The 27476-nt window shown below is 38.0% G+C and overlaps 1 protein-coding gene across 3 annotated transcripts in view; it reads right to left on the bottom strand.

Moving 5' to 3' along the window:
• Window positions 1-398: 398 nt before the first annotated feature.
• Window positions 399-27476, bottom strand: part of LOC106872989 (nuclear pore complex protein Nup107) — a 36192-nt gene continuing 9114 nt past the window's right edge. For all 3 annotated transcript variants that reach the window (XM_014920178.3, XM_014920179.3, XM_089339705.1), the window contains exons 6-27: window positions 25674-25733; window positions 24492-24561; window positions 23148-23304; window positions 21729-21858; window positions 20820-20891; window positions 19011-19102; window positions 17605-17683; window positions 16005-16118; window positions 15126-15299; window positions 13856-14055; window positions 13651-13699; window positions 11862-11931; window positions 11621-11736; window positions 10379-10514; window positions 9990-10150; window positions 9117-9219; window positions 8053-8141; window positions 6874-6945; window positions 5355-5528; window positions 4723-4791; window positions 1433-1600; window positions 399-660 (exon numbers count right to left, since the gene is read on the bottom strand). In XM_014920178.3, the coding sequence (XP_014775664.1) occupies window positions 526-660; window positions 1433-1600; window positions 4723-4791; window positions 5355-5528; window positions 6874-6945; window positions 8053-8141; window positions 9117-9219; window positions 9990-10150; window positions 10379-10514; window positions 11621-11736; window positions 11862-11931; window positions 13651-13699; window positions 13856-14055; window positions 15126-15299; window positions 16005-16118; window positions 17605-17683; window positions 19011-19102; window positions 20820-20891; window positions 21729-21858; window positions 23148-23304; window positions 24492-24561; window positions 25674-25733 (2490 nt within the window). In that variant the 3' untranslated portion in view covers window positions 399-525. The remainder of the gene's footprint in view (window positions 661-1432; window positions 1601-4722; window positions 4792-5354; window positions 5529-6873; window positions 6946-8052; window positions 8142-9116; window positions 9220-9989; window positions 10151-10378; window positions 10515-11620; window positions 11737-11861; window positions 11932-13650; window positions 13700-13855; window positions 14056-15125; window positions 15300-16004; window positions 16119-17604; window positions 17684-19010; window positions 19103-20819; window positions 20892-21728; window positions 21859-23147; window positions 23305-24491; window positions 24562-25673; window positions 25734-27476) is intronic.

Below are 27476 nucleotides of genomic sequence, written 5' to 3'. Positions count from 1 at the left end.
ATCATCATCATCAGCATCGTTTAACGTCCGCTTTCCATGCTAGTATGGGTTGGACGATTTGACTGAGGGCTGGTGAAACCAGATGGCTGCACCAGGCTCCAATCTGATTTGGCAGAGTTTCTACAGCTGGATGCCCTTCCTAACGCCAACCACTCCGAGAGTGTAGTGGGTGCTTTTATGTGCCACCGGTACGAAGGCCAGTCAGGCGGTACTGGCAACAGCCACGCTCAAAATGGTGTATTTTACGTGCCACCTGCACAGTTCAGCAGCACTGGCAATGATCTCGCTCGAACGACTTTTCATGTGCCACCAGCACAAGTGTGTATTCTACTTTTGGAGCATGTGGTTGGGTAGTTCTCAATCAACAAAATCTGTAAATATTCATAAACACACCAAAATAAAAAATGATAATTATTTATTTCTGGTGACTGAATCAAATAAAAATGATAAAAAGTTTTTTTTTTTCTTTTGGTATTTTCATAAAATAAAAAAAACGGTTGATGCTGATGTTTATTTCTGTGTTGTTTAGGTGGCAGCCATTTCCATCTCATAACTCATTGGATCTTCATAACCAAACGGATCCTGTTTCTGGTTTATTAATATCAAAGCTGATTGCCGCAACAATTTCAGAATCTGCTGCAAATCTTCCTGAGAGAAAACCTAGAATGTGACAAAAGAAAACCAGTTTCAACTCAGATATATTTTCTTTCAGTTTAACCCTTTAGCATTTAAACCAACCATATCTAACCAAAATATTCTACCTGCTTTATGTCCAAACAGGCCAGATCTGGCCTCTCACACTAACCCTACAATATCATTCTCAAAAACTACCACATCATCAAAATCTTGAAGCTATGAGATAATGCATGAGTAATTCAAAACAATGTGAATAAACAAGTATTGCATTTAACAGAATAATTTGAACATTAAAGGGTTAAAACAACCATTGTTATATGTGATTGTGTGTTTAAAACTCTCACTCTACTGTGATTGGAAGGATCAAAGTTTGTTAAGACAGATTTTCTATGGCTGTATGTTCTTTCTGTCACCAACCTTCACATGTTTTCAAGTAAGACAATATTTTCCAACCCCTAAATGGCTGGATGTATTTTCACAGAAGCTTGGAAATGGGGGACACCACTTGTATAAATGGTAATGTTTTTGTTTAACTATTGCAGACGGGCGAGAGGTCTTGTGACATCTGTCCTGGTTGCTAGCATTAACAGCTTGGCACCTGTGACGACACAGATGCCAAACAATATCGGCTCAAGTTAGCTGTGTTTGTCTTGGAGAGAGGGGGAGACTGGCATGTATGGACAACTGCCAATTATTTTCAAAAAAAAGCTAGCTTTACACTGATGCATACATGTGCACATGCACAATCCACCTTGAATGATGCACACACACACAGAGTTTTAGAACATCTACTCACTTCATAGAGGCAATTCTTGTCATCTGTAACCAACTCTGAAAGCTGCATACACTCAGCATGGTGTTCTGCAAGGCTCAGAACTTGGTGAAGCTGTGTTACAAAATTTGGTACGTATATCTGCCGAAGAAGTTTCATTTGATGATCCCGACTTTCATCGATGACGGTGTTCTACAAAAAAACGTAAAATAATTATTAGTTGACATTCTTTGGGTGAAATAAAAGAAATCCATAAGATATTGGGGCTTACAACAAAATTCACAAATCTTTAATCTTTTACTTGTTTCAGTCATTAGACTGTGGCCATGCTGGGGCAACACCATGAAGAATTTTTAGTCAAATGAATTGACCCCAGTACTTTATATTTTCTAAGCCTAGTACTTATTCTCTTGGTCTCTTTTGCTGAACTACTAAGTCATGGGGACATAAACAAACCAACCCCAGTTGTCAGGCAGTGGTGTGGGACAAACACAGATGCAAAGACACACACATATATGTATACATATATATATATATATATATATATATATATATATATATAACAATTGCAGCGTGGAAGGTGTTTATAAGCCATTTAAAATAACACAAAATCCGTTAGATTCGCTTCAACATTTAAATTTAATTTGTCAAAATATTTTCGTCGCGACCTGTTCACTGACAAAATTCTGTGCAGCACAGAATTTTGTCAGTGAACAGGTCACGGTCTCAAAGCGACGAAAATATTTTGACAAATTAAATTTCAATGTTGAAGTGAATCTAACGGATTTTGTGCTATTTTAAACGGCTTATAAACACCTTCCACGCTGCAATTGTTTTCGTTCCAGCACACGATCTCAGATCAGGTCACTTGCTATGCAAGTACATCTCTCTCTCTCTCTCTCTCTATATATATATATATATGTATATATATCTTCTTTTATTCTTTTACTTGTTTCGGTCATTTGACTGCGGTCATGCTGGAGCACTGCCTCTAGTCGAACGAATTGATCCCAAGACTTATTCTTTGTAATAAGTCTAGTACTTACAAATTCACAGTGAATTTGGAGCAAGGCATGCATTTAGGGTTTGTAACAGAACATGCAACCAGAGATGCCTTATTTCTAGAGAGCCAATTGCCAGAGAAGTCCTTAGCTACAAACATACAACACACCATAATCTAGTGTGTAAACAGTAGAGGAGGGACTTGTGAGGGTCATGAAGATTACACCCAAGGGGGTTGTGCATAACGACTGCAGTAAAGACTGTGAGAAATAGACATTCACTAGGGTTCTGTTCTCAGATAAGTTCTGTTGTCAACTGGTTGTCGAGGCTAAAATACAAGACTTCAGATATGGCTGTTCTTAGCAACATCTAAATAAGGTCTGTAGGTCAAGATCCAGATGGTCGACATGGCAACGACCAAAGTATTAATTATTAACAGAGCATACATTCCAATATGATCTGGGAAGGAAGTGACCTTACTTGATACGTAGAAAGGAATACGTAATAAAACCAAAGGATATACAAAAGGTGGAATGAGATTTTTGTTAGCATGATGCAATTAAGGTCTTGGTTAAGGTTAGCTTAGGGTACTAACCATTTTGTGACCATAACCTCTGTTGAAATGTACTGTCTTTATTTTATGACATGTAAAAGGCACCCAGTCCACTCTGTAGCGTGGTTGGTGTTAGGAAGGGCATTTGACCAAAGAAATCATGCCATAGGGTAGCAAGCTGGCAGAAACGTTAGCACGCCTGGTGAAATGTTTAGCAGTATTTCGTCTGCCGTTATGTTCTGAGTTCAAATTCCGCCGAGGTCAACTTTGGCTTTCATCCTTTCGGGGTCGATAAATTAAGTACCAGTTAATCACTGGGGTCGATGTAATCGACTTAATCCCTTTGTCTGTCCTTGTTTGTCCCCTCTATGTTTAGCCCCTTGTGGGCAGTAAAGAAATAAGAAACCATGGCAAAAGCAGACAATTAGAACCTGGATAGCTCCATGTGAAACCATTCAACTCATGCCAGTATGGAAAACAGACACTGATTGATGATGATGATGATGATGATGATGATGGTGGTGGTGATGATGATGATGATGATGATGATGATGATGATTTTCTCATTATTGAGTTGGTCTTTGGAACATAATGTGAAAGTTTGATGGAGGGTTTTAATTTAGATCTCTTTTTAAAACAAGAGGTTTACATCAAAGGACCCATGACAGTTAATTTTAGGCAGGTTGGTATCAAAAGGATGGAGGTTAGCTAAGGTCATTTAAGGTCTTTGCTCTTGTAGGACCAAGACCTTAAATGGCCTTAATGTACATGAATAATCAGCAGGCAGGGGCTTCAACAAAATTAAGTCCATGGCATACTCAAATGGTTAGGTGGATGTTGTATCTCAAGATGTTTGGTGTCATAAACAACACGAGAAGTCAAAGACTGTACCAATAGAAAAATAACATTATGATTGTGGTGGTGATGATGATGGTGCTGGTAATGGTGGCAGTAGACAAGTCACACTTTTACAGGAATTGGTAGTTTGACTAAATTGCAGGCAAGGAATTTACACAAGGAAAGTTAATCTTAAAGTAAACACAACGAGAGTTTCAAACGTTTTATTACCATATTCGTGCTAACATATGCTGCCACTGTTTCAATTAATTTTCAAAACAAGGAAGAAGGCGCAGGAGTGGCTGTGTGGTAAGAAGCTTGCTTCCCAACCACATAGTTCCGGGTTCAGTCCCACTGCGTGGCACCTTGGGCAAGTGTCTTCTACTATAGCCTTGGATTGACCAAAGCCTTGTGAGTGGATTTGGTAGAAGGAAATATATCATCATCATCATCGTTTAACATCCGCTTTTCATGCTGGCATGGGTTGGACTGTTTGACACGGAGCTGTCCAGACTAAAATTGTCTGTTGTGGCATGGTTTCTATGGCTGGATGCCCTTCCTATATATCAGCGTGTGTGTCTCTGTGTCTGTGTTTGTACCCCACCACCATTTGACAACTGGTGTCGGTGTGTTTACATCTCCATAACTTAGTGATTCAGCAAAAGAGACCAACAGAATAATGACTATGCTTCAAAAAATAAGTCCTAGGGTCGATTTGTTTGACTAAAACCCTTCAGGGTGGTGCCCCAGTATGGCCAGTCAAAAATCACTGAAACAAAAGAATTTATTAAAATAACGTTCTAATTATTAAGCTGGGGCCTGGAACAAATTAGCATAAAATTTAGATGGAGGATTACAATTATGTCATAAAACTTGGGGATGGTCACAGGTGGGTCGGCATTAAAAGGGTTGAGATACTTACACTACGTTTGTCAACCATCCAACCTCCTTCGGGAAATAGCAGGACATTGTAGATTCTACCTTTGGTTGTCTGAAAACAAAATACTTTAATATTTAATTGATTGTTCATTTAAAAATATCTGAGACAAGAATCACAGGACAGATTTTATGGGTAAGGCCAAAACTGGCAGGAGACCTTGGAAAAGACCACCAGTGAGATGGTTGCATATCCAAAACACTTGGTCTTGTTAAAGAATCCAGCCAGAATATTTGCTGATCATGGCCTCTGTTAGGAATCCTCTGGAGAATATCTTGGCAGATTCTGCCCCCACACAACTTGTTACAGGAATAGTGAGCCATGGGTATTTTTATAAACAATTGTAACAATAAACGATAAATCAACCTTTATATTAATCAAAATATAAAGGCAACGTTGACCTCGGCGACATTTGAACTCTAAGCTGGGAAAAATGCCGCTAAGCATTTTTACCAGGGTGCTAATGATTCTTCCCACTTGCCGCCTTATATATGGTCAATATTGACCGCTGGAGGTCTTAGGTGGATTATAGTCAGACAAAGACATCATTTTGTGTTTAATCCAATTTGTACATCAACAACTGAGCTCAACGAATATAAGTCAATTAAAATACTTACTCTTGTCTGCATAGTGAACCGATGTTTCCATTGGTCCAGTTCAATCTCAAACTGCTTGAATTCATGTTCATAAGCTATCCGGTCTTTGAAGTCAGCATTTTCCGGCCTCTCTGGAGCAGAGGGTTTGCTGTGGTGATATAATTCAAACCAGTCGTTGAAAGACTCAATGGCATCCTAAGGAAGAAATATGAAATGGTGCTGTTAGAATAAGAGTTACGAGTGATAATAGAAAAAAAGAATGGTGATTGTTAGTATAATAATACAGAGTGATAACACAAGACAAAAATGAAAGATGTACAAAAGAACTCTTGTCTGCAATCATCATCATCATCCAGTGTTTTAAAATCTGGGTTTTGTCCCCATTAATGGGGGTAGCCGGATCTACCTCAATGCCATAGCAACCGAGGTAGGCAGGTGCAGGCCACCCCAACCTTTGGGCTGGCTGGTGCCCATTCTCCTTTGCTATCATGAGGCTTTTTTGGAGATGGATTTTTCTAAGGGAAGCATGCCCTTGCTTACCCCCAACCTCAGTTTCTAGACATGAGTGGACCTAAGACCAAGACCTCTAACACACCAGAATTGGTTGTCAAGCGAAGTTGAGGGGACAAACGCAGACACACAAACATATACACACGCATACATATATATATATATATATATATACGATAGGCTTCTTTTCAGTTTCCATCTACCAAATCCACTCACAAGGCTTTGGTCGGCCCGAGGCTATAGTAGAAGACACTTGCCCAAGGTGCCATGCAGTGGGACTGAACCCGGAACCATATGGTTTGTAAGCTAGTTACTAACCACACAGCCACTCCTACGCCTATACGTGTAAAATACATTATTACATCACCTGATGAGGTACTTCTGCACCATGGGATGTACTGAAATTAATTGAATGGTTTCCTGCCCAGGAGGGAGTGATGCAGGGTGTGTCAAAACGATTGTTGTGATCAATTAAGTTTCCTGTACATTCTACTTTCCGTCTCTATTGCTTCTATCATACCCAGCGTACACCGAGGAATTCCTGATGTAGATCCAGCAATGATTGTGCAATTACTATGGATGACACCAGGTAGCCATTAGCAGTGAACATGCTCTATCAGCATACTACTAGGGACATACCCAACATACAAATTTCAATTTTAATTTTTATATATACATATGCACATATGAATGTGTGTATATACATATGTATGTATATCATCATCATCGTTTAACGTCCACTTTCCATGCTAGCATGGAATGGACGATTTGACTGAGGACTAGTGAACCAGATGGCTACACCAGGCTCCAATCTGATTTGGCAGAGTTTCTACAGCTGGATGCCCTTCCTAACGCCAACCACTCAAAGAGTGTAGCGGGTGCTTTTACGTGCCAACACACACTCGAAATGAAAACAAATTTATTGGCAATAACAGTGTTTTTAAACTAAAAAAAAGCCGAAGTACAGAAGGGATCAGAGGAAAAACAGGGGCTACAAGAACAAATGATGAGGGGAAACAGAGAAACTTACCAGACAAGCCTTGATGCAGTGATATTCCCTCACAACATTCTCTTCATGAGTAGCAAGTTCTTCAGAGCCAAACTACATAAAAGTTAAAAAAAGAAACAACAAATGAAAAAAATTAATCAAAATACTGATAGTGGTACCATCCTCTGGCACTCTAGGTTTTCTCCTATTTCATGCAGGAACAACATTTGCATACATTATATACAGGCAGTATGTATATATTTTATCTATGAGCACTCACATAGACACACACACACAGACATATATATATTGGATCATCCTCCCCCAAATTTCAAGCCTTGTGCCTATAAAAGACAAGAAGATCACTTCATAACTAAGTGATGTTGTATTTGGTCCCTGCATGCAGTTCTTTGGGAAAATGTCTTCTCCCATCTCTTCTGGTTGATGGATGTTATGTCAGTGGGACTTGGAAGATGGAAACTGTGCAGAAGCCCATAGGTGTGTCTATACATGTGTGTGTGAGGTGAGTATGTACATATGCTAGCATGGAAAGCAGACGTTAAACAATGATGATGATGATGAATGGATCATTTCTTTTACATTTATTTCAGTCACTGGACCGTGGCCATGCTGGTGCATCATCTTGGGGGTTTAGTTGAACAAATCGACTGTAGTACTTATTTTTTAAAGTCTGGTTCTTGCTATTGGTTTCTTTTGCTGAACCGTTAAGTTACAGGGACATAAACAAACCAACAATGGTTGTTGAGCAACGATCGGGAGGGGTAGGCACAAATACCAATATACACACACACACATACATGATGGCCATCCACACAGTTTCCCTTCTACCAAATTCCCACACAAAGCATTGGTCAGCCTGAGGCTATAGTAGAATACACTTGCTCAAGGCGCTGTACATGGGACTGAACCTGAAACCATGTGGTTGCAAAGTGAGCTCTTAACTACACAGACAAGCAAACCAATAACACTTGAGCTTTCAGATAAAAATCCCTTGTGTGGTATTTGTTCTGTCCTAGTTACATAGGCCCTCCTCTGTTACTGTCACCACTGTAAATGCTAAATGCAGTTAAGCAGTGACAGGCCAGCAGAAAGCTTGTAAGCAACACCACTAAAATTTACAAAATGCCATATAAAATATATAAACGATAGATCATTAAGTCTACAGCTAACGTGAAATTATTGATGTAATTATTTACTGACCTTCTCATGCCAGATTCTTGTGATAATGCCAACAGAATCAGATGGCAGTTTCTCAAAGACTTGTCTTGCAGCTGTTGGTTTATTCATGGCTATAATACACAAAGAACGAATATTTAATACATGGATCCCAGAGAGCTTTATACTTACAACTGTTAGTAACAATATGAGGATTATTGCAAGCTCTTCTTGCAATATTTACAAAGAATATGAGGCTCTTGGTAAGCTTCCCATTTAACTCTTGCATTACCAATCTGCCTGAGACCACCCCTGGTTCTTTAATACAATCTTCAAGTTCTTAAAGTGAACTAAAATAAGACCTTTCATTAAAACTTCATGCTAATTTAAGTTTGAAAGACGGTTTATAATGATAGTTGTTTTACTAAATTTTTCATTATTTTCAAAATTAATTGAAACAAAAATAATGTAGAAAATTACTCTTTTTAAATCTCACAACGTGAGATATTCAGCAACAGTACTTTGTAGTAAAGATTGTTTGCCAACATAACATGGCAGTCCTGGTTTAGGACGAATGTTGCTGTAATTTATCCCCAGGAGACATCGTCTCCAGCTGGCTGTATGACATGATCTGTGTTTGAAAATATAAGGACACAAATTGTGTTGTATAGCCAACTGGAGACAATATGTAGTCATGTAGGTATATATTGGTGGTGAAAATCCCAAATGCCTTTTTGGATATGTACAAGAGGGAGCTGAAAAATTCCTGGCTTTAAGGGTATCATGAAAGGCCTGGTTGGAGGCCCAATCTTCCCAGTTCTTTTACAGGGCTTAGAAAAACTGAAGGATTGCTGTAATAAGTGTGTGAATCAGAGAGGGGAATATGTTCAATAAAACCATAATTAACTGATCCTCCTGTATTTTCTTTTACCTAAAGCCAGGAACTTTTCAGCATGCCCTTGTGTACCATATATCATATGATAATGTAGATATGAAGAGAAAAAGAGAGAGAGAGAGAGAGAGAGAGAAATACAGGTGAGGGGACAGGTAGACAGGTATAGGAGCAAAGGTTTAGTATAGAATGGTAATATTGGGGAGAATATCCTTACCCAAGAAACCTCGCATGACAGCATTTGCTTGCTTAACAGCTTCCAATCGCTGCGATGGATCAAATGTTAACCAATCAATAGCTTCAATTTTCTGTTTGTCTTCCTAAAAAATAAAATTAAAATAATTAAAAAAAAAATATTGATTGGGGTTTGATAAACTGAGGCCCTCACAGAAGAAAAGGCCATGACATTAATCAGAGAAATAGTGAAGAAATCATTATCATCATCATTTAATGTCCATTTTCCATGCTGGCATGGGTTGGATGGTTTGACAAGAGTTGATCAGCTGAAGAGCTGCCTGGGCTACAATGTCTGTTTTGGCCTGGTTTTTACAACTGGATGCCCTTCCTAATGCCAACCACTTTACAGAGTGTACTGGGTGCTTTTACATGGCACCAGCATCCACAAGCCTGCAAGATTAGGAATGCTCAGCTGCAGGGAGATACAGGGGTCAAGCCTGTATGCAAGGGCAACCACATTTTTTACTTAACTTGACATGTCTTTTCAAGCACAGCAAACCACAAGGAATCTTGGTCCCCTGTCATCTTCTCTGTGAGTCCCAGCGTCTGTAGTCCCTTTCTTGTGAAGAACTGTTCAAGTAAATCTTAAATAGGTTGGCCATTATTTAACTTAAGGTGCCAAGATAGCAGAAACATTAGCATGCTAGCTAAAATTCTTAGCAGCATTTCTTTCAGCTTTTCACATTCCGAGTTCAAATTCCACTGAAGTCAGGTTTGCTTTTCGTCTTTTCAGGGCCAATAAAATAAGTACCGGTAGTGTATTGTGGATTAGGTAATCAACTAACCCCACTCCACAATGCCAGAATGCAGAGAAACAGCTCAACAAGAACAGGTATGCAGTCATTGATCTTACCTTTGATATGGTAGAATTAATATTACTTGTTGGCAGGTTTACCATGGGATCATCTCTCTTACGAATATTCTCAACAACTGTTTTCGTAATGACATCCACAGCAAGACCAGCTTCTTTGGCAAGTTCCAAATATAAATGGCGCTCATCCTTCTTCTCTACACCTGTTTACATCGACGAGTTAAGAAAAGGAAAACAGAATAAAGATGAACTTTAGTGAACATACAAGTGTGTGTGTGTGTGTGTATGAGTGTAGCAGAAGTGTGAATGAAGCATTGTGTGATGTTTTAGGCTCAGATCAAAGCTGTTCAAAAGAGACATAAAAGAAAGTGGAAACTGTTGTTTTGAACATTGAACAAACAAACGAAACTACAAGACATTTATTTACTCACCTTCCAAAAACAAAGCATAAGCACTGGCCTGCCAACTTCTTGGTAGCGTGGCAACGTAGGTTGCTACTTGGTGCACCATTTTATTTTGGATTAACAAATCTACATAGCCTTGTAAAATTTCATTACATTTCTCTTCCTGGAATAAAAAATTTAATAATGATAGCATGTAGAATATTTGGTTAAAAGACCCCCCAGGGATGGTAAAAAATGAAGGTTGCCCAACCTTTCACTTTTTTTCCATCCACTGGTTATTATTTGTAGCTTTTAAGGAGGGGAACTGGCAGAATTGTTTGCGTACCGATCAAAATGCTTGGTGGCATTTTATACATTTGCCTTTCATTCTTTTGGGGTTGGTAAAATAGGTACCAGTTGTGTACTGGGGTCAATAAAACTGACTAGCTCCCTTCCCTGAACTTGCTGGCCTTGTGCCAAAATTTGAAACCATAAAGCTAGAAATGCAGCTTTATCTATAGTTTTACTGTCAACAAAAAATAATTTACCTCAATTCTCTTAAAGTTTCTTAATTCATTTTAATGTGAAAAAAATAAACATGAATAATAAATCGTTATAGATGAAATTAATAAATTTTCAAATGAGAGAAAAAAATAAAAATTCCACCTTTGTTGTTGGCACTGGCGGTAGTGGTGGGTGGGTGGTTCTGTCATCATTATTGTCATAATTATTTTCATGTTCATCATTAATTATTTGGAATGCCTGTATTTTAAGGTGCCACAAATTGGACAAACAGAAGATAAAATTTTAGATTTTTTGCCAGTAACCCTAAATTGCCTACATTCTTTGTTTTTGCATCTGTGTCTCTGGAGAGTTGGGATATTTCTAGAATTTTATCATTTATTGCCAAGAGGAAAAGATATGTTAGCAGACAGTAATCCCAAAGGAAAGTAGCAGAAACAACCAGAGAGTAACACTTAGATTTAATGACCATACTTGTGGATATGGTCACACATAGCTAACAGTTCATAGTTTTAATGGTTAATGTGGTTGGCATTAGGAAGGACATCCAGCAGTAGAAACCATGCCAAAGAGGATATTGGGTTCTGACACAGCTCTCCAGTTTGTCAAACACTGTAAAACTGTCCAACTCCAGCATGGAAAATGGACAGATGATGATGGCTTGTGATATGGTTAGATAGAGAGCCATCATCATCATAACTGTTAGTGATCTATGTGAAAGCAAGATTTATTTTTTTTATTAAAGGTGTATTTGAATTAATTTCTTACCTTTTCTTCTAGACCAACAGTCCGCAATACTAAAACCAAATGAGCCATGAACCGTACCAAATGCTGTGGAATTTGACTATCTTTCTTCAACCAGTCATGCATGGTATCGACCAAACCTGATAACAGAAATCAGAAATTCAAATCACAAGCACCGACAACCCTTATATCTTTGGAATAAACTTTTAATTAATTAATTAAAAAATAAAATAAAATAAAATAATAATCTCGAGTTTAAACTTACTGCTGGTATCATTCAGAACAATATATTTTTGGATCACATTAAACCAGATTTTGCTCTCTTCTTGTATTTCCTACAAAAACAGACGTAGAACATGAAATTGGAGATCACTAACATGTTTTCCTTTTGAATTACAGGTACAATCTGACAGGCTTCCATACAGTTTCCATCTACCCAATTTCACTCAGAAGAGATGGGTTGCCCCAAGACTGTAGAAAATGACATTTGCCCAAGGTACCATGCAATGGAATTGAAACCAGAACCTCATATTTGCAAAACAAATTTCTTAACCATCTGGTTGTATTATGCTGTACTGCATGTGTTATAAAACAGTATAATCTATAGTAAGATAAGCTAACGTAAAGATATAAAAGAAGTGTTGTAATATTTAAAAGTGTACAACGTTCCATATTCAAGATTTAGTGGCTGGCTTTTGATTTCATGAACTGGTAGCATCTTTCTTTGAAACCAAGGAAAAGATAATGGTATATGGATATCATCATCATCATTATTATTTAACACCCTTTTTCCATGCTGGCATGGGTTGGACGGTTTGACAGGAGCTGCACCAGACTTCAGTTGTCTGTTTTGGCATGCATGTTTTACAGCTGGATGCTCTTCCTAATCCTAATGCCAGCCAATTTACTGTGTACTGGGTGGCACCATCATGGGTGCTTTACATATGGCACCAGGATAGGTGCCTCATATATGGAACCAACATAGGTGCCTTATATGTGGCACCATCATTTGTGCTTTAGACATGGCACCAGTATGAATGCTTTACAGGTGGCACCAGCATGGGTATTTTATATGTGGCGCCAGCAAGGGTGTTTTTTATGTGCCACCAGCACAGGTGCAGTATATGTGAGGCACTCGTGCGTGTGCTTTATAAATGGATAATGTTTTCTGTTCTTTAACCCTTCAGCATTCAGATTACTCTATTTTATTCTTTTACTGGTTTCAGTCATTTGTCTGAAGCCATGCTGGAGCACCGCATTTAGTTGAGCAAATCGACCCCAGGACTTATTCTTGGGAAGTCTAGTACTTATTCTATCGGTTTCTTTTGCCAAACTGCTAGGTTACAGGGACGTTGTCAAGTGATGTTGGGAGGACAAACACAGACACACAAACATATATACGACGGGTTTCTTTCAGTTTCCGTCTACCAAATCCACTCACAAGGCTTTGGTCGGCCCGAGGCTATAGTAGAGGACACTTGCCCAAAGTGCCACGCAGTGGGAATGAACCCGGAACCATGTGGTTGGTAAGCAAGCTACTTACCACACAGCCACTCCCGTACCTATATGAGAAGTGACATCAACTAAAAACGACAACTTTGATAACCATGAAAAATCTGACAGCTGTGAATCAGCTCTATTCTTTTCGGTGAGAAAAAAATCTACTTCTCTTCGGAGCTTATCAAAACGAAGTCAAATACTTTTTATATACTCAGGCCTATTCCCTACTTTTCTTAGGAGTGGGTAACCACAAGACACAGACTAGGCATTCTGTTCATTTCTCAGCTCAAATGTAATCCTTATTTATTCCCATTGTTTTGAATTAACCAAACATTACTTCATAGCTTTGGTAATTTGGTGAGGTAACTGTTAGTTTTTAGAATAACATTTTAGGGTTGGTGTGAGAGGCCAGACTAGGCCAGTTTGAACAAAAAGCAGGAAGAATATTTCGGCTGGATATGATTGGTTTAGATGCTAAAAGGTTAAAGTTCTTGTTTTCTGAGAGATAATTTCAATTTTTTAAGAATTAAATAAATGATTGTTTTCATACTTACAGGATTATTAGCTGATTCAATTTCTGAGAAAATTGATTCTGGATAATACCTAAGAAACAGAAAAACATTTAAACCCTTAGGATTATCAGAATATAATAATAATCAGCTAACCACCTTGAATGATTACAGATAATAGAAATGATGAAACATAAAAAAAAACCAAACAAGTTCAAGGGAAAAAGCCAAACTAAGAACTACACGCAACCTTTTCTGAAAATAATTATTTGGTAGATCTTCCATTTTACGACTGCAATTTAGACGGATTTCTTCTTCAACCATTTGGTCAACATAGGTGCGAAAATATGCCCACAAATAATCACTCCAAGAACGGCAGGCGGGAAGCAGAGCCTTCAGATTTCCACTGAAGGCAGCATAGATAGCTTTCTCGTAGATGTTGTATCTGTTCTGAAACGACAGAAGAGCAACTATGTGGTTCCACCGAAAAATTTGGAAAACAGAAACAATACCAAAAATTCTAGCAATTCTATTAGAACTAAGAAAAAAGCAAAACAAAAACAAAAGAAACCATCATCAGCATCATTCATTATCATTGAACACCTACATTTCCATGTCTGCAGGGATCAGAAGGAATTCATTGAAGCAGTGTTTCTTTGGCTGGATGCCCTTCCTGTCACCAACACTCACCTGCTTACAAGCAAAGTAATATTTCACCACAGTCAGAAGTGCAAAAACAAGGAGACAAACATACACACACAAACAAAGACATATCATTCTTGATTACTCTTTCTCTCTTCTTCTGGGTAACCATGTATCTCTTTTATAGCAAGAAATCTGTTTCTGTCCCTCTGTCACATTCTAACCTCTCATCATATGGCACCAGGTCACCTCCTCCAATACCCCCACCTCTCAAAGGATCTTTCTCTTGTGAGTTACTTGGTGACCCCCACCAGTGCTGGTGTCAAGTGAAAAAAAAGCATACAGTTTATGCTGTGAAGTGGCTGATGTTTGGAAGGGTGTCCAGCTCTAAAAAAATCATGCCAAAGCAGACCTCACCAATGCTGGTGCCACATAAAAAGCACTCAGTCCACTTAAAGGTGGTTGGTGTTAGGAAGGGCATCCAGCCATAAAAACCAAGCCAAAGCCAAAATAGACAGGGAAACCTGGTGCGGTCTTTTGGCTAGCCAGTTCCTGTAAAACTGTCCAAGCCATGCCAGCAGGGAAAACGGACATTAAATGATGATGATGGTATCTATCTATCTATATATATATTTGCATAAATATATGAGGGGCTTCTTTCAGTTTCCATCTACTAAATCTGTTCACAAGGTTTTGACCAGCCTGGGACTATAGTAGAAGACACTTGAAAAAATAGAGCAACAAAAGGGTTAAATAGTGATTATTCAGAAAAGAACAAAACCCCAATTGTTACCAATATTTGTAATTGCAGGATAGTCTGGACAGACATCAACCAACAAAGGAACGGAATTACAAATAAGTTTTTTTAATAACTCTACCTCTTGACACACGGCCCAAGATACACGTTTCCACACATCTCTGAACAGATTGCCTTCCACAGGTTGAAGGTTTTCTTCATTATACGTCTCAAAGTTGGCATCATGATATAATCGCCAGCCTTCGAGAGATGCAGCGCGCCATGCTTGTCCGTGATTGCAACTGATTTTCTGGGCCTGAAATGTAAAGATAAGAAGAATGTAGATATGTAAACCAACAGAGTGGAAATATAAACTTAGCATATTTATCTATTTGTTTATTGATTACAAGCAACAAGGAAAAAAAAATGATGAACTCCCTTAATTGACTTTCGATTCCTTTTGGGGTTACATTAGTTGTGGCTGTTGTTGGTGTCACAAAGCTGGCACCTGTGCAGGTGGCACATAAAAAGCACCTTTCATGTGTTGGGCCTCACAGAGGCAATGACAAATGACCGAGACCTTTGGCAATATACTGTGCTTGAGAAGACCCACAAAGCCAAGTGAAATCGTAGTCGTGGCAGATACCGGTGTCATGCAACTGGCACCTGCGCCGGTGGCACGTAAAAGCACCCATTACACTCTCAGAGTGGTTGGTGTGAGGAAGGGCATCCAGCCATAGAAACCATGCCAAATCAGACTAGAGTCTGGTGCAGCCCCTCAGCTTACAAGTCCTGGTCAAACTGTCCAACTGAGGCCAGAATAGACAACAAACATTTGATGATGATTAGTAGAGGTGTCTACATCACTTGATGCAGCCAGTCTGTTTACATACACATCCAATCTAATAATCTCTTTCTCATTGGACTTTTTGTACAGAACTGTGTCAAAAGTTCAACATCAAAAGAATATCATGTTATATATATGTAGTTGCTCTTCACAAAACCATTCCAAGTAACATACCTGCTCTATATCTCCAGCTCGGATACAGGCAAACATTCGCTGCAGTAAAATAAGATCATCTTCCTGATCGAGGTCGTCCAGTGCTTTTCCTTGACGTAAAGGAGCATCAGGGTCCTGATAATAGACATTAAAAGAGATGTAATTATTCCTAACATATATTGCAACTATGTAAACAAATTACCAATCCTTCACTCTTCAACTGAGTGATGTTATCTGCCTGGCTCAGACCTTTACCTAAATAATAATAATAATAATATGCAGAATACGTGGAGATGGACAAGAAACAATAAATCATATTATCTCTGGTTGCCCAGACACGACAGAGCTGGGACATACACACACTGGAAGCTATGCCAACACTATGGAATAACAATAGAAAAAAGATGGTATAGGCACACGCCAGAAAAGGTCACAGAAAACGAGAAAGCAACCATACTCTGGGATATGCCAATACACACAGATAGAGAAATTAAGGCTAATAGGCCAGATATAGTAGTCAAAGATCATGAAGGAAAAAAATGCTTCCTAATTGATGTATCAATACCAGCAGATGACAACGTTTCTCTAAAAGAAATGGAAAACAAAGGAGAGTGAGTTGGAGAGTAAGATGAAGAGAGTAAAAATGAGAGAAACGAAGGTGGGGATGTATTGGGACATGCCCTCAAGAAAAGAATGAGGAGGATAAAATATATAAGTTTATATTAAAGTATAAAAATAATCAAAATATATTTCTTGCTCAAGTCATTTGAGTGGAGCACCGCCTTTAGTTGGACAAATCGACCCCAGGATTTATTCTTTGTAAGCCTAGTACTTATTCTATCAGTTCCTTTTGCTGAACTGCTAAGTTACGGGGACATAAACACACTAGCATCGGTTGTCAAGTGATGTTTTATATATATATATATATATATATATATATATATGACAGGCTTCTTTCAGCTTCCATCTACCAAACCCACTCAAAAGGTTTTGGTCTGCCTGAAGCCATAGTAGAAGACACTTGCTCAAGGTACCATGCAGTGGGACTGAACCCAGAACCATGTGGTTGGTAAGCAAGCTACTTACCACACAGCCACTCCTGCGCCTATCTATCTATTCATATATATATACATATATATATATATATATATATATATATATATATATATATATATATATATATATATATATGTGTGTGTAAGGACTTTCGAGCGAGATCGTTGCCAGTGCCCCTGGACTGGCTCTTGTGGGGGTGGCACATAAAATACACCATTTTCAGTGTGGTCGTTGCCAGTACCGCCTGACTGGCCTTCGTGCCAGTGGCACGTAAAAGCACCCACTACACTCTCTGAGTGGTTGGCGTTAGGAAGGGCATCCAGCTGTAGAAACTCTGCCAAATCAGATTGGAGCCTGGTGTAGCCATCTGGTTTCACCAGTCCTCAGTCAAATCGTCCAACCCATGCTAGCATGGAAAGCGGACGTTAAACGACGATGATGATGATGATGATGATGTACACATATGTGTGTGTGTGTGTATATATATATATATAAAAACCAAATAACTCATTTGACCAAGGTTGAAAAATGATGGAGAACAAATTCAAGGGAGATAATAACTCACCAATTCATCAATCAGGGGCCGTTCAGTTTCTGATACGGCAAGCTGCTTTCTCTTACGAAGCCGGTGAAGGGTGTTTTCCCTAAAAAAGATTTCAGAAATAAAAATATATAAATATATAAATGGAATCTTATTTTTTTGGAAATATTTCCTGAAGCCTGTATCAAACAGAAATGTTCAACAATAGAATGTCTAAGCTGAATAAAGAGTAACCTTTAGAAGACAGGTGTCTGGTCTGAAGATTACTATCTCCTACAAGTCTTTGAGGCGCTGTAGAGGGTCACAGGCACTGTCTTCTTTCCTGGCTATGAGGTGATGAAAGCTTAAACAGGATATCAAAACAACACCTATTACAACCAGATAGTAATTAAAACATATGCAGTAAAAACCAGCAGTAGTAAAAAACAGTAATGTCACAATACTGCCGACTACTAGATAAGACATCGGAATGTCACAATAATGCCTAATATCAGGTAAGACATCACAATATTTAATGACATCGCAATATCACATCTCTAGTGAAAAAAAGGTAATGTTACCATCTCAAGTCACACAGACGCATAAGGGCCGATTTCCTGGTTTCCATGGCGTATACACTCCCCTCCTGGATGGGACGACGGTCCCTCGCAGGATTACTCATTTTTGTCAGCTGAGTGGACTGAAGCAACGTGAAATGAAGTGTTTTGTTTAACAACACAACACGTTGCCTGGTCCAGGAATCGAAACCACAATCTTATGATAACTATATATATGAGGAATTTACTTTTTTAGTTGTTTCGGTCATTTGACTGCGGCCATGCTGGAGCAACACCTTTTTAGTCGAAGAAATCGATCCCAAGACTTATTCTTTGTAAGCCTGGTGCTTATTCTATCAGGCTCTTCTGCTGAACCACTAAGTCACAGGGATGTAAATACACCAGCATCGGTTGTCAAGTGATTGTGGGGGTGACAAACACAAATACAAACACACACACACACATATATATATATATATATATATATATATATATATTATATATATATATATATATATATATATATATATATATATATATATATATTATATATATATATATATATATATATATATATATATATATATACGACATGTTTCTTTCAGTTTTCGTCTTCCAAATCTACTCACAAGGCTTTGGTTGGCCTGTGGCTATAGTAGAAGACATTTGCCCAAGGTGCCACACAGCGGAATAGAACCCGGAACCATGTGGTTGGGAAGCAAGCTTCTTACCACACAGCCATGCCTGTGCCTAGGAATTGTATTAAAAAATTGCTAAAATATTTTGCAAATTGTAGAAATATAACCAAATTATGACAGATAAATTTTAACAATATCTTATATGGACCTCAGCTGAGAACCACTGATTTCAAGAAGAAAAGCTGCCAAAACTTACCAAGCCACTTCTTTACCGGCATAAAACTCTGGATTGTCTGCAAGTGTGGAGAGATGTTCATGACTGCAACTTTCCAACCAGTCAACTACAATCTAGAGTACAAAAATAAAGAATTCTTATTAACAAAGAAACTGTTAGTTTTTAATACAGACTTCCAATTTTTGACACAAGGCCAGTAATTTCAAGGGGCGAGGCTAGGTCAATTGCAATGACCCCAGAGCTCATCTGGCACATATTTTATCAGCCAAGAAAAGATGAAAGCCAAAGTCAATCCTGGCAGCATTTGAACTAAGAACACCAAAAGCTGGAAGAAATAATATAAAGTATTTTGTCTGGTGCCGTAACAAATCTGCCAGCTTGTTGCTTTAATTCTAATTTCTAATGATGCTTTCTTGTTCACAATACAGATTTAAAAGTGGTAAACATCATTAACAGCATCCGTAAACTGATTATGGAGGATGTACTTAGAGTTGCTTAAGATGTCACCACACATCAGATTAAATAGTTAACATATAAGCATCATTATTTAACGTCTGTTGTCCATGCTGGTATGGGTTAGATGGTTTGACCAGAGGTGGCATGTTGGGTAGCTGCAGCAGATTCCAGTCTGATTTGGCTTGGTTCATATGGATGGATGCCCTTCCTAACGCCAACCACTTTACAGAGTGTGCTGGGTGCTTTTAACATAGCACCGCAAAGGCACTTTTACATGGCACCAGCACAGGACCCCAAGGGGACTGGTCTTAACACTTCTGCTGCAGAGGATGGGTGTTTTTGTATAGAGAAAGATTCAGCATCCTGATGTCGTCCTTCAGTACTTTGTCCCATAAAAGAGGATACTGTAAAATATATAGCATATATAGCATATGTGACAGAGGCAAAGTGGCTGAGCTTTCAAGTGCTGGGCCTCACAGAAGCGAGGTGGCTGAGTTCCTTTCGAGCATTGGGCTTCATGGAGACAAAGTGGCTGAGTACCTTTTGAGTGTTGGGCCTCACAGAGGCAATGACCGAGACCTTTGGCATCATGTCGTGATTGAGAAGAAGACCCATCAAACCGAGTAAAATTGCAGTCATGGCAGATACCAGTGTCATGCAAATTGGCACCCATGTCAGTGACACATAAACGTACCCAGGTGTCGTGCCGGTGGCACATAAAAGTACACATTACACTCTCGGAGTGGTTGGTGTTAGGAAGGGCATCCAGCTGTAGAAAACCATGCCAAATCAGACTGGAGTCTGGAGCAGCCTTCCAGCCCTTTCAAACCGTCCAACCCATGCCAGCATGGATAACGGATGTTAAATCATGATGATGATATATATATATATATATATATATATATATGTATGTATATGTTTGTGTATGCGTATGCATATGATTTTGTGTGTACCCTTGTCTAGACTTCATGTGATGCATGTAAATGAGCATCACTGTCATACAAGAGGGGTTGTTTGCTTCTTCCATGAACAAAAAAAACAAGTCTAGCTATGGGAAAATACTACTTTGGTTGGTTGGCAACAGGAATAGCACTAGGCTGTAGAAATTCTGCCTCAAAACATTCCATATTAATCCTGGAATCATGGAAAAGTGGGTGTTAAATGATGATAAAATATATAAATGTATTGTATTTGTGTCTGTGTGTGTATATAAATCATTGTTTGCCTATAACATGGCTAGACGTTGCAGCTTTTGTTTGAATGGAGTCTTCTCTATAGAAATGAAACAATATTCTATGCAGGGACGAACGCTCTTTCTCACATATATGCATAAAATAGGGAAGATGTTTAACTAAGAGGAAATCAAAATATTACTTGTGCTTCTCTGACACTGGAATCCTTCTTAAACAGACGAGACATCAGGTTGTATTCACTGGGATATTGGAGCTGAAAATAATAATGATAATAATAATAATGATAATAATAATAATAATAAATAATAATCCTTTCTACAATAGACAGAAGGTCTGAAATTTTGGGGGAGGGGACTAATCGATTACATCAACCCCAGTGTTTCACTGGTACTTAATTTATTGATCCCTGAAAGGATGAAAGGCAAAGTCGACCTTGGTGGAATTTGAACGCAGAACATAAAGATGGATGAAATACCGCTAAGCATTTCGCTTGGTGTGCAGACAATTCTGCCAGCTCACCACCTTAATAATAGTAAATAACAATAATAATAATAATAATAATAATAATCTCATGATTGATCAGACTATTGGATGTTGTTATACAACGCTGGTCACAGTGCGCTTTGCTTTGTTTTAGCTTTTGAACAATGCCACCCCACTAGTTAGGCAAACAGTTCAACATTCCGTTCAACTGGAAAGCTATTCCGTTGCAGGGTTACTGCATTTACAGTTGAGTGGACTGGAGCAATGTGAAATGAAGTGTCTTGCTCAAGAACACAATCTGCTACTCAATCTTGGAACTGAACCCACGACCACTAAATCGTGAGTGTAACACCCTAACCACTTGGCCATATGCTTCCACAATAATATATTTAAAGAATGTAAACAAAACCAACACTAATCCCTCAGCAATGAAGTTTAATACTTTACTAGAATTAATTACTGAACAAATTATACTTTTTTCTGATTAATTACTAATTATATTTCCCATGAAAATTCTTACTCATAATATTAAAAATATTCTGTAAGACAATTCACAAGAGTTCATCTCTTCTTTCTACAACTGGAATTACATGAAAATAGAACCTACTGACATTGGCTCCTCTCCGTCCTGCTCCATTTGACTGTCTTCAAGGCGATTAATCAACAAAGAGATGAGAAGTTGCCACGTACAGCGCTCAGCGTACAAAAGGTTGTAAACATCAAGCTTTTTATTGTATCTGTGTGAGAGAGAGAGAGAGAGAGAGAGATAAAGACACAAGAAATTTTAAAGTTGAGAGTGCAGCTCTTGAGTGGAAAGAAGAGAAAGAAGTATTTATTTTACAAAAAAATGTAATTCTTTCTCTTGAATGAAGAAGAAAAACATCACCATCATTGTTTAACATCCATGTATTTTATAAATCAGTTGTGCCTGTTTCTTGAATAATATCTGTTCCTGTCTGGCAGATACAAGGCAGACTCATATACACACATGCACAGATATATATATACACACACACGCACACATATATATACAATTAGAGGTTGTGTTAATTTCATGAAAGGATGGTTTCATCCAAGGAAATACTGGTTCAATACCTAGTATTTTTGGGAAATTAATTTCCTTTAAAGTTTATGTTCATATAAAAGAAAAAGAAAATGGAGACTGGGAAGTTAATACTTGTTTATTATTAACAGCAAATTAATCATCATCCTTTACAGCTGTTTCAATTAATACTCAGTAAATATTAAATTTATTTGACCTGAGTATAATATATGTGTTTATGGATTCATTATAGTAGACTGTCCCAATCTTCATTTCTTTTTAATAGTATTTAACAAAGATTTTCTTTCACCTCAGGACATAACTTAAATTCTGCATTATTTTAAAGGACTTTTTTGCATTAATGCAGACATGTAAGTAATTTATCTATTATTAAATATAATATAAATTATTTACATGTTTTTAAGTTATGAAACAATTTGTCGTGATATTTGGATTTTCTTATTGTCAAATAAAATTTCATCAAACTAATTCTCTATCATTTATGACTTTATATACACATACACACATATATATATGTATGTATATATATATACACACACACACATATATATATATAGGCACAGGCATGGTTGTATTGTAAGAAGCTTGCTTCCCAACCACATGGCTCCAGGTTCAGTACTACTGTGTGGCACCTTGGGCTGACCAAAACCTTGTGAGTGGATTTGGTAGATGGAAACTGAAAGAAGTCTGTTGTATATATATGTGTGTGTGTGTATGTGTGCACATGTTTTTGACTTTGTTTCTGTGTTTGTCCCTCAACACTGCTTGAAAATTGGTGTTGGTATGTTTCTGTAACTTAGAGGTTCAGCAAAAGAGACTGATAGAATAAGTACCAGGCTTAAAAAAAAAAAAAAAAATTCGAGATTGATTTGTTTGACTAAAAATTCTTCAAGGCATTGCCCCAGCATGGCTGCAGTCAAATAACTGAAGAAAGTAAAAGTCAGAAGAATAGAAGCTACTTACTTGACTTGGTTTGGGGCAGCCCTCATGATAATTGTCTTGAGAAGGTGCAGATGTTCAGCACAGACAGCCTCATACTGCTTCAACAAATCAAACAACTGTTGGGGTCTGATTGATTCTTTGAATGCTTGCTGGAACTCACTGTAGACTCCAGTACAGGCTAAACATAGCAAACAAGATGATGGATAGATTAGATGCAATTTTGGATAAATGATACAGTTTTAGCAATTATGTTATTTCTGGAAAGTGGCATTATTTATGAAGCCTATAAACATACTCACCAGTTGTTGTGTCTATATTTCACTTCTCTTTCTTTTTTAACACAACTCATGTTTATGTCCACCCAAAAGTTTTCTGCTATAACACCCTCTAGCTTCCTCAAGAGATCATACATTTTTCAGGGCAAGTGAAATCGAAATCGTAATTGAACCATATTCGATGACCGGCACCTGTGCCAGTGGAGCACTAACAGCACCGTCCGAGCATGATCATTGCCAGAGCAGCTGTCTGGCTTTCATGCTAGTGGCACATCCAGTCCTCAGTCAAATCGTCCAACCCATGCTAGCATGGAAAGCAGACGTTAAACGATGATGATTTATTTGGAGAGATTTTTTTCTCTTCTCTCCATATATATACATACATGTATAGACACACACTATTGAGAAAAGTATAGATTGATGCAGTGTAAAAATACTTTTGGATACATAAACAAGCATCGTTTTGAAAAAGAGAAGTGAAATATAGACAAGCAACAACCAGTGTGTGTGTGTGGGGGGGGGGGGCTGACTTCATCAGTTATGGCTCTACTCAAATATAGCACAATTTGTTTTCACACAGTTTCAGATCCAAATACTTGCAAAAAGAATCCAAAATCAAAACTTTTAGAATCCGTTTTGTAGAAACTGGTTGTTCTTCCTGCCGCCAATTATTCAACTTCCAAATTCAAAATATACAATGTTACAATATTCATTTTTATCTTATGTTTATATTGTTTTTAAAATGTTATCTTAATTTTATCACAGACACAAATGATTACTTCCATACACATGGACAAACCGTTCTCACTTCAACACTTCTGTTAACTGAATATTCCTTTGTAACAAAGTGGCAAACTGGCAGAATTCTTAGCATTCCAGGCAAAAACACTTAGCAGCATTTCGTCTGTCCTTATGCTCTGAGTTCAAATTCCAATGAGGTCCACTTTACTTTTCATCCTCCATCATGGGCTGGGTCAGGGCAGAGCATGCATTTTCTGTTGGAACATTTGTTAACCTGTATAATGTGGACGGCCTTTCTTTTTTTGCCACACACTCTACTAGAAGAGGAGCTGAAATAATTCCAACTTACCAGCAAGTTCTGGGTCATCTTGTAACAAGAGACCCAAATTAGTTGTTGTCACATCATCAAACACTCCCTCCTGAAAACACAAGCAGAAACCCCACTTTTAAAAGCAGTTTCATTACAAAAGTACATAAGCACAAAGACAACATTAACACTTTTGTTATGATATTTCTGTTGAAATACACTGGCTTTGTTCCAATTAATTTTCAAAATAATCCTTTCTATTATAGGCACATAGCCTGAAATTTGTGGGGAGAGGACTAATTGATTAGATTGACCCCGTGAACGACTGGTAGTTATTTTATTAACCCTGAAAGGATGAAAGGCAAAATTGACCCCAGAATGTAAAGACAGATGAATGTAGCAAAGCTGGAATGTTTGGAATGTAAATTAACATGACATTTTGATAGGTTTTAATTTAGGTCACTTTAAAACAAAGTTTGTATGATAAAAATCAGGGTGGGTTGGTAAGTTAAGAGTGGGCCCTGCCCACTCGTAACTTACCAACCCCTCAAAAAACAGATCTAGGCTGAGAAATTACCAATTCTTTAAATGCACAACATACTGTTATTATTCATTTATTTTCATGTTGGTTTTTTTTTTTTCCATGCCAGCATGGGCTGGGGCTGGTTATGCGAAACTGGTGTAGGCTACAGCCGTGAACTCACTTTATTTGTCAGGTCTTCGCAGTCACAGCATATCTCCAGAGGTCTCGGTCTTTCGTCATTGCCTCTGTGAGGCCCATTACATTTGGACGATAAATAATACTTACAGATGGAACCCAAACCAATCCCATTGCTATTTCTGAAGAAAGATTAGATTACCTTCAGGTGAGACACAAAGTTCCATCTTTGAGAAAGAGAGGGAGAGACAGAGAGAGCATGAGTGAGATATACAGTAACATGATGGTTGTTGGTAAAGAGATTGAGTAGAAAGAGCATGAATGAAGAGTGATGGTGAGAGAGAGTAGAAGAAAGAGCAATGTGAAGGAAAGAGAGTGTAACAAAGATAGTTGGTGATAGGGAGACCTGACATAAATGTGATGGGTGGGAGAGACCCAAATATAAATGCTAAGCATTGTAACCTCTCATACTACTATTATTGTCATGTTTATCTTTGTTTTACCTGTACTTGCAAACTTAAAAAGGATGACAATGATACAATCAAATATGAAGATACACAACTTACCAACAGTGACTGGTTTGCAGGACTGCCCGCAGGGGGTAAGAACACAGATTCACTGAATGACTGAAGAAAAAGATATTAAATACAAAAGATTAAAGCATTTCTATCTCTAGAAAGAAAAAATAAAAGGGTTTTAAAAAGTTTATAGTTTAGGGAACAGAAAAGTTTTAACCCTTTAGCATTTAAACTGACCCAAATATTCTTCCTGCTTTATGTTCAACCTGGCCAGATCCAGCCTCTCACATGTACTCTACAATGTCTTTCTAAACATAAACAATCAAATCATTGAAATTTGAAAGCTACAAGATAATACATGAGTGATTCAAAGTGACATGAATATATAAGCATTATATTTGACAGAGTAAGAAGAATTCTAATGTAAAAGTAAAAGCTACCTTCTTGGGAGTCATGTCGACTCATAAGGGCCAGTTTCCCAGTTTCATGGCGTATATATTCCCCACCTGGATGGGACGCTGGTCCTTCGCAGGATAACTCACTTTTGCCAGCTGAGTAGACAAGGAGCAATGTGAAATGAAATGTTCTGCTGAATGGCACAACGCGTCACCCGGTCCAGGAATTGAAACCACAATCTTATGATCATGAGTCCAACACCCTAACCACAAAGCCATGTGCCTACACAACAAATTCTAAAGGGTCAAGCAGGAATTATTTGACCCTTTAGCATTCAGGTTATTCTGTCATGCCTAATTATCTCGCTATGGTAATATATTTTTTAGAATGACATTGTACGGTAGGTGTGAGAGGCTGGATCTGGCCAGTCTGAACATAAAACATGTAAAATATTTGGGTCTGATACAGCTGGTTTAACCCTTTTGTTACTGTATTTATTCTGAGATGCTCTGTGGTTCTTTCAATTAATTTTGAATATAACAAAGGATTTAGTAAAATAACTTAGTTATCATTCAGCTAGTGTTAGGAGCATAAATTGTGACTAAGGTTTGGTGGAAGATTTTAATTCAAAACTTATGAAAACAAGACATTTGTACTCAGAGCCAGAAGTGGTTTCAGCTGGATTGGTAATGAAAGGGTTAACTGCTAAAGGGTTAAAGTTGATTTCAATGTTTCACCTTCAAAACAAGGACACATGAGATATGGTAGAAATGTGAAGTGTATTCATTATTATAAAGGTGGCAGGCTGGCAGAATTGTTAGCACGCCGGGCAAAATGTTTAACAGCATTTCATATCTTTACATTCTGAGTTCAAATTCCACTGAGGTTGACTTTGCCTTTCATCATTTCAAGGTCAATAAAATAAATACCAGTTGAGTACTGGGGTCCATGTTACTGACTTACCCCTCCTGCCAAAATTTCAGGCCTTTTGCCTATAATAGAAAGGATCACTACTACTAAGACGATGAGCTGGCAGAACTGTTATGCGAGGCAAAATATTTAGCAGCATTTCATATAGCTATGCTCTGAGTTCAAATTCCGCTGAGGTTGATTTTTCATTTTCCTCCTTTTGGGGTTGATAAAATAAGTAGCAGTTGAGTACTGGGATTGATGTATATAGTCTGCTCTTTGCATTCTCTTGGCAGTGTTTTGTACACTGGGATCATATATATTTCAGTAGTAGATTATACTTTCATCATTCCAAACTAGATTCCTTCAAAAATAAAGATTAAATTTTCCTCTATAAATATCTGAAGGATGATCTCAAGAGGATGAAGTTTTGAAGGCTAATCTCAAGACATTGAGCCTTATGAAGGAGATGACCAAAGACCAAGATATCTGGTGCATTGCTGTTCTCAAGAAGACCCGTCCATCACAGCAGAATTGATATCAGTG

Source organism: Octopus bimaculoides, chromosome 22 (assembly GCF_046866305.1).
Source record: "Octopus bimaculoides isolate indiv1 chromosome 22, ASM4686630v1, whole genome shotgun sequence".
Classification (NCBI taxonomy): Eukaryota; Metazoa; Mollusca; class Cephalopoda; order Octopoda; family Octopodidae; genus Octopus; species Octopus bimaculoides.
This window is presented reverse-complemented; position numbering and strand designations above follow the sequence as displayed.